The sequence below is a fragment of the Suricata suricatta genome, chromosome 5 (assembly GCF_006229205.1).
Source record: "Suricata suricatta isolate VVHF042 chromosome 5, meerkat_22Aug2017_6uvM2_HiC, whole genome shotgun sequence".
Taxonomy (NCBI): domain Eukaryota; kingdom Metazoa; phylum Chordata; class Mammalia; order Carnivora; family Herpestidae; genus Suricata; species Suricata suricatta.
Genome location: NC_043704.1, coordinates 101,719,093 through 101,730,946, shown reverse-complemented (window position 1 = coordinate 101,730,946; position 11,854 = coordinate 101,719,093). Strand labels below are relative to the sequence as shown.

General features: G+C 39.6%; 1 protein-coding gene and 1 non-coding gene across 2 annotated transcripts; one reads left to right on the top strand and one right to left on the bottom strand.

Moving 5' to 3' along the window:
• The first annotated feature begins 777 nt into the window (after positions 1-777).
• OTOL1 (otolin 1) lies at positions 778-10,350 on the top strand. Its single transcript, XM_029938653.1, has 4 exons — positions 778-1,141; positions 4,292-4,381; positions 8,743-8,814; positions 9,452-10,350. Exons 1-4 carry the CDS (start codon positions 778-780, stop codon positions 10,348-10,350), a joined length of 1,425 nt encoding a protein of 474 aa, XP_029794513.1.
• LOC115293073 lies at positions 7,539-7,602 on the bottom strand. The gene has a single exon (XR_003909334.1). It is a non-coding gene; the product is annotated as a U7 small nuclear RNA (small nuclear RNA).
• Positions 10,351-11,854: the final 1,504 nt, after the last annotated feature.

Below are 11,854 nucleotides of genomic sequence, written 5' to 3'. Positions count from 1 at the left end.
TCACTCTGACTAATAAAAGCCTTAATAAGAATAACCACCTCTGCCCCATTAAAATAATGTAAGGATAAATGTGAGTATTCAGGAAAACTCTTCAAATGATAAAGTGAAGAATTGGAGAGTTAAATGATATGTGAAGAATCTGAGAACATAGCATATATTCAAGTTTATGATTTTTTTATTCTCTTTCTCTCCATTTATTACAATAGATTCTAAAAAATTGCTCTCACAACAGGACCATTATCCCTAGTAAATTTAAGGACCCTTTCACCAGTATTTTTTCTTGAAATAATTGAGTTTGCTGGAATAAACTACTCAGCTCAATATTTTTCATCTTCCTCTAATACAAATGTATTTGATTCCTATAAATCTGAGTGAGGTCAGTCAGGAAATTATACATATTTGTTTTCCACAGGGTATATGAGCTATTAAGTCATGTTGCATTTATTATAGATCATGTTTGCTAGTTGGCAAGATAATTTGAATGATTGAGAACAATATTTTAGAACATGTAGCACTAGGAAAACAACCAGAAAGGAAAATTGAAACAAAATCTTCCTTATAATAAATACTTTAAGTAAATAAAATATCCTGTTGTGATTCAAGCACATATTTGTATTAAAATACATTTAAAATATCTCTCAATATTTTGCATATGGTTTATTGTTATGGTTCATATATATATTTCCTTCTTATATATTTATATCACTTAATCATTACATTTGGATCTCATCTAATATGTGTATATATTCCAATTATATCTTTCTTCCAGCCTCAAATATGTGGATGTTTTCTTGGCTGTGTGCCATTTTAATTATTTTGGCTATTGCTGGTATGGACACAGTAGCAAAGACCACACCACATTCCAAATTTACGAAGAAATCTGAGGGAAAAGAGATGCTGAAGGGTCTAAAGCCGTCCAGTGGCCCACCTCCGGAAGAAGAGGACATTCCTTTCCCAGAAGTGGCTGAAGTGGCGGAACCGACCCCCAACCCCCCAGCCCTAGATTCTGCCTTCGGTACTGCCACTCTCTTCCCCTTTGAAAACTTCACTCTTGACACGGCTGATTTCTTTCTGAATTGCTGTGATTGCTGTTCATCTGTACCAGGGCAAAAAGGAGAACCTGGAGAGACTGGAAAGCCAGGTATTTGAAAGTGCACAAAGCCGTATTTCTTACCTGGATATTCTTGAAATTGAGAGGTGGATTGGAGGTAGAATTGTCCCAAGGGTTTCTGCATTGTCCTGCAAATGGTGACAGGGCCTAGGTGTAACACTGTGACAAAGGCAAATGCATGCTGTGTTGCCCATCAGTCACCTGTGTGGCTATTAATAAAAATAAAAATAAAAATAAACATTAGTATTAAAAATTCAGTTCCTCAGTCACACTAGCCACATTTCCAGTGCTCAGTAGCCACATGCGGCCATTGACTACTGATTGGGCAGTACAGACACAGAGCATTTCCATCATTGCAGAAAGTTCTATTGGACAACGCTGGTTAGAGCAGAAGCTGGGCTTCCAACCCCGGCCTGGCATGCAGTCCTTCACATTACAAACTTACTGCCAGTACAATCTTCTCCTTAATGGCTGATGTAAAAAGGGTAAATGAAAATTCTGCTGTCTAGTTAGAATGTGTCCTGACTGATGGATTTCTGGAGTGCTATTTGTAGTTAGGATTAGAAATGGCAGGTCTGTGAGGTGCACGAGGGGCAGGATTCAGTTAGCTCTTGGTTGAAATTCCAAGGCAATACTGTGTCCTTGCCCAACAAAGCTCTCCATTGAACATCCTGGTTACACATTTCAAAATTTCAGATACCTTTAATATATACATTATGCATATACTGAGTTTTACTGTAATACATTTCAGCTTTTACATGTCATATAGCAGAGAACTCAGGTAAAATTGAGATTGGAATATCAATTTCAAATTTGCTATTCCCTAAAAAATGACATATATATATTTGTTGTGTCTTGCCAGAAGAACTTAAAGTTATAAAAGAAGAATTGTGCATCCTCATTAAGCTTTTCATTAATTTCATCCTATGGTGGGAACCTTTTGGGAAATGTGATCAATATTCATGCAGAGCTGGAATTAAAGGGTAGAGTTGCTGGGCAGTGGTCAGGGCATGAAGATTTCTGGGTTGCTGAAACATTATTGGAAATGCAATGATACTGAGAAAATTACCAGAATTTCTCTGAGTATCATAGCTGGCTGGTGATCTGCTTGGGGGTGAAGACCCTCAAGGGCATGATCAAGCCACAAACACAGCTGGTTGCTAAACCATCTGCTAAGCATGTGGGTCTCTCACGTGAGCTTTTGTTTTGCCCTTTGGTAGATCAGCTGGGCAGTTCTGAGAGCTCAGTCTCTCCTCTAAATACATAGGACAAATACTCTGGAGGTGTGCCAAATTATTTGCCTGCCTGGGGTGCTCATATGGTTTAGTCTGGCTGGGTCAACACAGAGTGAAGTGTTCAAGAGCACAGAATGTCTTGTCTCCAAGGTCCTACCTTGGAGAAGCTTCATTACCTAAGTCTCAGTTTACAAAGTAGTAAAATGGGGGTGGGGGTGCCTGGGTGGCTCAGTCGGTTAAGTGTCAGACTTGGGCTTGAACCCTTTGTTGGGCTCTGTGCTGACGGCTCAGAGACGGGAGCCTACTTCGGATTTTGTGTCTTCCCCTCTCTCTTTGTTTGAGCATTCTCTGTCTGTCTGTCTCTATCTCTCTCTCTCTTTCAAAAGTAAGTAAACATTAAAAAAAATTTAAGGGGCACCTTAAACATCATTTAAGGGTCAGTTAAGCATCCGACTTCAGCTGAGGTCATGATCTTACAGTTTGTGAGTTCAAGCCCCGCAACCAGCTCTGTGCTGACAGCTCGGAGCCTGAAGCCTGCTTTGGATTCTGTGTCTTTCTCTCTGTCTCTGCCCCTCCCGTGCTCATTCTCTCTCTGTCTCTCTCTTTCTCTCTCTCTCTCAAAATAAATAAACATTAAAAAGAGTAGTAGAATGGGATAAGAATAATATCAACTTCATGGGATCATCAAGAGACAGAATGAGGTAATATGCATAGACTCACTGTGGTACCTGGGATAGAATAAATGCTCAATAAACTGTTTATTTTTCCATTTAGCTGTAGTAGGAGTCTTTTTCCCTTTTCAGCATGACATGGTCTTGTTTCTGAGGTTCATAGATATTTGTTCTACTTTTCCAGTGATTCCAGAACACTGTTTTGTTAAAAAGTTAGAAATGTAGTATAAGAGAGACATTAAACAAACTCGAAAATGACAATAAACCTACTCAAACCTGACTATTTTACTGTATTATTATTATTTTTTAAAGTTTATTTTGAGAGAAAGTGTGTGGGAGAGGCAGAGAGAGAGGGAGAGAGAGAATCCCAAGCAGGTGCCGCACCGCCAGTGCAGAGCCCAATGTGGGGCTCGAGCTCACCAACCTGAAGGTCATGAGCTGAGTCAAAACCAAAATTTGGACACTTAACTAACTGAGCTACCCAGGTGCCCCACCCACTGTACGCTCTTCTTTAAGTTTCTTAAAAACGCATGGTCTTTTCCATACTTGTTTTCCCCGAAATACTAATTTTATGTATTTTGTGGGTTTTTTTTCCTCAGAAAATCCTAATTCATTCATCTGTCATTTTCTCAGGGGTGTCTCCTCTGATCCCATAAATTGTGTTCTTTTAACACAATCTTCCTGTTTACTCTGTCTTACTAACTGCAAGGTGAGCATTTCTACTTATTGGTGTGGTGATTGTTCAGTGTGTATCTTTCTTGGGCTCTCAGCTCCACCAGGGAAAGAACTGCTGGGCTGCTGATAGCTGATTCCGGACACCTCGCAGGGTGCTTGGTGTCTGGGAGAACTCAGCAACACTTCCCGAAAACATGCATAAGTGAATAAATGAGGAAACCAAAAGCGCTAGGTCTTGGGTTTTACTTACAATTAGAGCGTGTGGTCCACATGAGGGCAAGAGCCAGAGAATCATTTTGTCTCTGTTGTTTGATATGGTATTGCTTCCCTGAATCATTTCATTGCTGCTGTGAATCCAGTGACAAGGACTAATGGGCTCAATTTATCTATTCAGGTGGTACAAAATTATAAATCAGAAAAAAATATTGCCCTTAGAATTTTGTAGTAGTTTTTTTCTTACATAGATTTTATTATTAGGACTCTGACAGTTATTGGTCTCATTGAAATAACTGCCTAAACATTTTTTTTCCCTTTCCAGAACTAGTGAATTTCAAAAGATAAATGTTTTTTGTCCTGATGGTTTTAAATCTCATTTCCAGGTCCTAAGGGAGAGGCTGGTAATCTGGGGATCCCAGGGCCACCAGGAACTGCTGGACCCCAAGGTCCAAAAGGCCAGAAAGGAGAGAAGGGTAGGTAATTATATCTATTTCATGTCAAAACTCAAGAATTGTTCTGTATCATTTTTCAGGAGAGCAACCTGCAAAGCAAATACCATATTCTTACAGCTGGATCAATTTTTAAAAATATAAAAAACTTGGTAAGGCATATTGCAAGTTATATTTGATATAAAAATGTTAACTTTATAAATAGCCTATTGACGAATTCTAAACTTTTCTGGTAATGTTTCTCTCTCTCCACCCTCCTTCCCCTCTCTCACACACCTTGTCTTTTTCTTTTTTTTTTTTTTTAAGAGAAAGAGAGAGGGAGCAAGAGAGATCCAGAGAGAGCAGGCAAGGGAGAGCAGGGGAGGGACAGCGAGAAAGGGAGAGAGAGAATCTTAAGCATACTCCACACCCACCCAGAGTCTGAGACGGGGCTCAACCTCATGACTGTGAGATCATGGCCTGAGCAGAAATTAAGAGTTGGACACTTAACTGACTGAGCCACCCAGGCACCCCACACACATCCTTTCTATGTCTCATTGGCCATGCAGCTGACCTAGTGACTGGGAGCCACAGGGCACAGTCTCTGGGAAGAGTCCTTTACTAAATACTCCTGAGTGAGTTCTTTCTCATGATACACGTTAATTTTATATTAGATAAAACTAACTAGAGCAGGCAACCCTACAGAACTATTCTGTTTCAATGGACAACATCCCTGCTAAGGAGAATATGACATGCCTTTGGCTCACTCAAATCTGGGCAGTGCCTGTGGTGGGAAGAGAACTGAATTAAAACGGAGGAAATCAAGCTTGTAACAATGACCTTGTACCAGTCACTTTACCTCATCTGGAAGTCAAGGGGAATAGACAGGATATTTATTTATACCCTATTTATTATCAGAGAAGATTTGTGGTTATGTGTGCTTTCATAGATCTTTTCCAGCTCAGAAATTCTATAATTCCATAGATCTATCAGCCAGGAGGGTGTTCTGCCCTGGGAAATCCCTGGTTCTCTAAGGGCTTCAAGACATTGAGGAAAGGTTACAGATTCACTGGGACATTTAGAAATTCCTGAGTGAATACTACCAGCCTGTAGAAATACCATCTATCCATCAAGCTAAATGTTTTAGCATCAGTGTCACATGTCAAAGGACCTAATATCATCTATACATCACCCTCCACATGGCTCAGGAACTGTCTAACTCATTTCTAGTAGAATATTCAGTGAAGTAATTACTCAAAAAAGATGCTAAGGTAAGAAAGAGCTACTTCACAGTTGTCAGTTATGCAATTTTCATTCTCGGAAACATTTAATTCTTTTGTGGCTGAATGATGTGAGTGGAAAGCCCTGTGAAATAGAGATGAGTGATGAACCTCCCCAGTGATTCATGCATTTTGGAAGCTAGACTTCTGGAAGTAGAAGAAAAAACAGGGAAGTATCATAAGATAAGGTTCTTAAGATTATGCTTTGATGAAAGATCAAAAGTAGAAATTCATTCAGGCAGTCTCAGTAAAGGGGCAACTCTACTTTCCTTTTATTTCCAGACTTAGCTTGGACTCTTGGTTAACACTGAAAGTTCAAATAATATATGAGTTGAATGACTGCACTCTGGCTCATCACAACTGGATTCAGTAAACGCAACGTCAGCAGTTAAGTTGAACTTGGGAACCAGAAAAACCATGTAGGAAGGTTGGTGTATGAGTATTGACAAGGACAGGGAGTAGAACAAGTCCTTCACTTCCATTCAGAGTTGGGTTCTCTCGAGAGGGATACAGACAGTTTCCTGATGGCCTGGGGGTTAATTTCCAAATTGTAAATTTTATGTGGAATGGCAATGGGAGGGGAGCAGCTACTTAGAAAACTGCTGAGCAGTTTATAGTGGAATTTCTCTAGCTGGTCTTGTGAAATTTGGTGGTATGTGTGTGTGTGGGGGGGGCGGGGGGAATGTCTCCTCTCCCAATTTGTAATTTGACATGGGATTTATTTTCCTTACCAAAAATAAAACAAAAAAGTGAAGTCAGTCAGAGAAAGACAAATATTACCCAATTTCACTCATATGTGGAATTTAAGAAACAAAATAGATGAACATAGGGGAAGGGAAGTAAAAGTAAGATAAAAACAGAGAGGGAGGCAAACCATAGGAGACTCTTAAATACAGGGAACAGACTGAGGCTAGGGAGATGGGCTAAATGGGTGATGGGCATTAAGAAGCGTACTTGTTGGGATGAGCACTGGGTGTCATATGTAAAAGATGAGTCACTGGGTTCTACTCCTCAATCATTATTACACTATATAGTAACTACCTTGGTTTAAATATAAAAAAAGTAAAAATTTCAGCACAAAAGAAAAGAGTTACAGCTATAAAATCAAATAAATAAAAATTAATAAATTAAAAAATAAGACAAAAATATTAGTTGCATCATAAATAATATGGTTGGGAAACTGATGCCAACCAATGTTATATACAGTCATGTTTGACCCTATACAAATTTGTAAACTTTCATAATTCAGTTTCTTCTGTGATAAAAAGTGGTGATGAAAATATCTGCTCTACCTTTCTTGAAGGGAGATGCTATAAACTTCTGTAAATAAAAAATGTTCCAATAGATGAAATGTGTTCTGTTATATGAGCCTCCTTGATATCCAAGAGGCTGTATTAATATCAAATAATAATTAATTTTGAAATTTAAAAGTCAGATTAATTTTTTAAAAATTATTTACTTATTTATTTTTATTTTTTTATTTTTAAAAAATAGTTTATTGTCAAATTGGTTTCCATACAACACCCAGTGCTCTTCCCCACAAGTGCCCTCCTCCTTTACCACCACCCCCTTCCCCCCTCCCCCTTCCTCTTCAACCCTCAGTTCATTTTCAGCATTCAATAGTCTCTCAAGTTTTGCATCCCTCTCTCTCCCCAACTCTCTTTCCCTCTTCCCCTCCCCCTGGTCCTCCATTAGGTTTCTCCTGTTTTCCTGTTAGACCTATGAGTGCAAACATATGGTTTCTGTCCTTCTCTGCCTGACTTATTTCGCTTAGCATGACACCCTCGAGGTCCATCCACTTTGCTACAAATGGGCGTATTTCATTCTTCCTCATTGCCATGTAGTACTCCATTGTATATATATATACACCACATCTTCTTGATCCATTCATCAGGTGATGGACATTTAGGCTCTTTACATGTTTTGGCTATTGTTGACAGGAACTGGAAAACCTGCTAGACAAATTCTAAAAGAGCTGTAACACTATTTATTTTTATTTTTGAGAGAGAGAGAGAGCACTTGTGCACATGCACACACACAAGTAGGGGAGGGTCAGAGAGAGAGGGAGAGAAAGAATCCCAAGCAGGCTCCATGCTGGGTGTAGAGCCTGACGTGGGGCTGGATATCATGACAGTGAGATCATGACCTCATGTGAAACCAAGAGTTGGCCACCTAACTGACTGAGCCACACAGATTAATTTTTTAAAGTTTATTTATTTATTTTAAGAGAGAGAGAATCACGACCTGAGCTAAAACTCAAGAGTCAGATGCTTAACTGACTGAGCCTCCCAGGTGCCACGGGATTAAATTTTTTAAAAATCCTATTAAGAGCTTGGAACATTACCTGGTACAAAGGAAATGCTCAATAAAAGTTAGTTATTAGTACTCCTACTATTATACTGCTATTATCATTTACAATAAAAATGAATTTAGTGTGGCTGTACTGTAACAGGAGGGGCCTTTAGCAGGTCTAATATAAAAATCCATTTTGTGGCACTGGGCATATATTCAAAAACCTAGATCTTTAGATTTCTTTTCAAATATGACTTCTTACAGTTCTGTAATTTGCCCAAAGAGCATATGAAAAAAATTCCAAATAAAATGAAAATCGGCTTTTCACTGATGCTCTATGTCAAAGACCTTATATTTACATTTCATATTTCATATTTATAATTATATTTACTATCCTGGAAGAGTTTTTGGGATGACTGATTTTAGCTAACTACAGAATGTTGTGTTCTGTGCTATCAGGTGATGACACTCTTTTTTAGGCATTGTGGGGAATATAAAGGAGAGGACGTTTTAACTGTCATTCAGGATTCATGAAAAGAAAAACACAAACACATACATAAATAACAAGACAAAATGTCACGACGTGAAGAGCTGGGGGACAAGCTGAATTTTGTGTGAAGAGGTTGGCACTATCCCCAAATCTCCTTTAAATGGTTCACCACCAGGTGGAAGAAAGTATTTCTAATCATGCTCAATGAATTCTTTCTCCATATTGTTTTACCTTTATGCATTTTGGTAAAGGAAGCATTGGATCGTTGCATTTTTGCAAAATGGATGTTAGTTATATCATAACTAATATAGTTGGAAGAAAAGTTAATCTTGGTATCATTTTAGGACTTAAGGGAGAACGTGGGGACCAAGGAACAAGTGGGGTTCCAGGATACCCGGGAAAACCCGGAGAACCAGGTAGAGTATAAACCACATGTATTGTGTACAGTCATGTGTGCAGCACAGCCCCTAATTTTCTTTCTGTTTGCACTTATGCAGGAGGTAAGATGGAAATGTGAATTGCTTTTATTAACATTATTCAGTGTCCTGACTGCTGGCCTGTGCCGAGTACTGGTCTGGTACTTTGGAGACTAGATAAAAACATCGAGCTCATGTCCTCAGTCTAGCTGTCTTTGGGGAAAAGATCCCCAACTCGTTCTGGGCCTCGGTTTCTCTGCCTGTGAGATATGGGGTTTGGATGGACTTAATGGGGAATACTTGGGTTGGGCCGGAATGCGAAGGCTAATGGACTACCATGGGTCACTGTAGTTCTAAATCCTCTTTCTTGTCATAAAAGTAAAAGAAAAAAATTAGAACTAGATTTATGAGACTTAAATATAGGTTGTCAGTACTTGGTGGCATTGACTCGTCCCATTAGGAGAGAGCTGCAGGATCTGAGCAGCACAGCTGGGGCTGAAACAGGACTCAGGGTTCCAGCCCGAGTCAGCAGGAGTCATTTCTGTTTCGTGAGCTCTGTGGTAACAGCGTTCTGTTCCTAGCATTAGGATCATAAGGATCTGTGATCCTTAAATGTTATTTGAATTTTCTGTTTCAGGTGGCCTTGGTCCTAAGGGGGAGAGAGGAAACATTGGACTGACGGGAGCGAAGGGGCAAAAAGGCTCCAAGGGGGACATGTGTGCAAATGGTACCCAAGGAGATAAAGGAGACCGGGGGGCTGTGGGCTTACCCGGCTTGAATGGAGAGCCTGGGGCCAAGGGAGAGAAGGGGGAGATGGGGGAGAAGGGCTACTGTGGAGAGTCTGGGCAGAGGGGAGGGAAGGGAGAAAAAGGTGAGGAAGGTCTGAAAGGGGAAAAAGGTAGCAAAGGAGATACTGGAACAGAAGGCAAAAGTGGCTCAGAGGGCCTGCCTGGGGCCCCTGGTGATCCAGGGGTTAAAGGAGAAAAGGGAGAGTTAGGTCCTCCTGGTCTGGTGGGTCCCATGGGGCCAAAAGGTGAGCTTGGGAGCAAAGGAGTCCGGGGGTCTATTGGCAAGAAGGGCTCTCGGGGCTTCAAAGGCTCCAAGGGGGAGGTGGCCAGAGTGGTGCGGTCAGCCTTCAGCGCGACTTTATCGAAGCCTTTCCCTCCTCCCAACATCCCAATCAAATTTGACAAGGTTCTCTACAATGACCAAGGGGATTACAGCCCTGTCACTGGCAAATTCAACTGTAGTGTTCCCGGGGCGTATGTGTTTTCCTACCATGTCACTGTGAGGGGCAGGCCTGCTCGCATCAGCCTGGTGGCCTGGAATAAGAAGCAGTTCAAGTCCAGAGAAACGCTCTACGGCCATGAAATAGACCAGGCTTCTCTCCTCATCATTCTGAAATTAAGTGCAGGGGACCAAGTCTGGTTGGAAGTTTCAAAAGACTGGAATGGAGTATATGTCAGCCCTGAGGATGACAGCATTTTTACTGGGTTCCTTTTGTATCCAGAGGAAAGTTCTGGAATTTCACCATAAATTTGTGTCTTGAACACTGTAGTTTGGGTTCAATGGGATAAGCCAAGCAACACAGGTAGTGCTATTAAAAGAATAACTTTCATTATGTTTTTCATGAGTATAAAAATAACACAGGAAAAATAAGAAAACTTGTATCACCTGAAGTCAATTACTATGCCTGTTATAGGACATCACCTTTTTTAAAAAGTATATTTATATCTATTGGAAAGCATATGTCTATTAACTTTGTAGTTAGCTTTTTTTCCTTTAGCATTATAATGGCATTTCCCATGCCATTTAAATAATATCTGCATATAAAATATGATTGACATCTGTAATTAATAAATATATTCTTACCAAATATCTTGTATATCTCACTTAAGTGTGTGCAACTCTCTTCTGTGTGAGTGTAAGGCTAAGAAGTGACACATGATGGGCTGGTATGTCTCAAGAGTTTAGAAACTGTTGGCTTGACTTCCAACAAAATGGAGCTATTCCCATGTCAGTTTAATTCAAAAAGAATGATAAAGAATAGCTAAACTGTCTTTAAAATTAATCAATGTAAGAGTTTGCCCATAAAAATCCTGTATTCGCTGGCCTGTGTGTTAGATAAAAGGTAAAAGGAAGTTGGTAAAGGGGCTCCTGGGTGGCTCAGTCAGTTAAGCATCAGACTCTTGATTTCAGCTCAGGTCATCATCTCACATTTTGTGGGATCAAGCCTCTCACTGGGCTCTGTGCTGGCAGTGCAGAGCTTGCTTGGGATTCTCTCTTTCTCCCTTTTCTCTCTGCCCTGCTCCCAAACATGCATGCTTGCATGCTCTCTCTTTCTCAAAATAAATAAATAAACATTTAAAAAAAAAGGAAAGTTGATATAGCTATTGCTCAGTCATAGCAAAGATCCAGCCATTCATCAAGTTGTTGTGCTTAGAAAAACTAAATGTCCCCCGAAGATTCAAGAGTAAAACTAAATCATTATTGATCTAAAATTTCAGCCCTTCCTTTCTTCGTGGAAGAACATTTAATTTGGATAAATTGTTTGGCTTCATTATCATCATGTCTATACTAATTAATTCTGGTTATTCAGTGAACAGGTGGGTATTTGGGAATTCACTTACAATGTGAATGTTTAATAATTGTGAATATATAATAATTTAGCAGGCTCATTTTTAAGAGAAACTAATTTATTGACTTTAAATTCAATTTGGTTCAATGAAGGCATATAGTTACATAGATTTGAAAATCTCAGTGAATCAAATTGGGAAGTGGGTGATGGGCAGCTCTCTGGTCTTGCTCTTCCAGACAAAGAAGCATTGAAAAGCATGATTCCCTTTTGAGATTTAAATGTATATTTAAAATATATTCTACCCTCTTATTTCAGTGCATATTTTTATGTTGAAAAAATGAAAAAATAGCTATGGTTTTTAGGATTGACAGTTCATGAAATACAAAAGACAACTAAATTACTATTGTGTGTGTCTGGCTGTTGTATTGATGGGCAGGTGCTATTTGGATGACTAGTAAGACA

Coding starts and splice junctions, on each gene's coding strand:
- OTOL1 (XM_029938653.1), top strand. CDS start 778: ATGTGGATGTTTTCTTGGCTGTGTGCCATTTTAATTATTTTGGCTATT. Junction 1,142..4,291: donor TGGAGAGACTGGAAAGCCAG/GTATTTGAAAGT, acceptor TCTCATTTCCAG/GTCCTAAGGGAGAGGCTGGT. Junction 8,815..9,451: donor GGGAAAACCCGGAGAACCAG/GTAGAGTATAAA, acceptor TTTCTGTTTCAG/GTGGCCTTGGTCCTAAGGGG.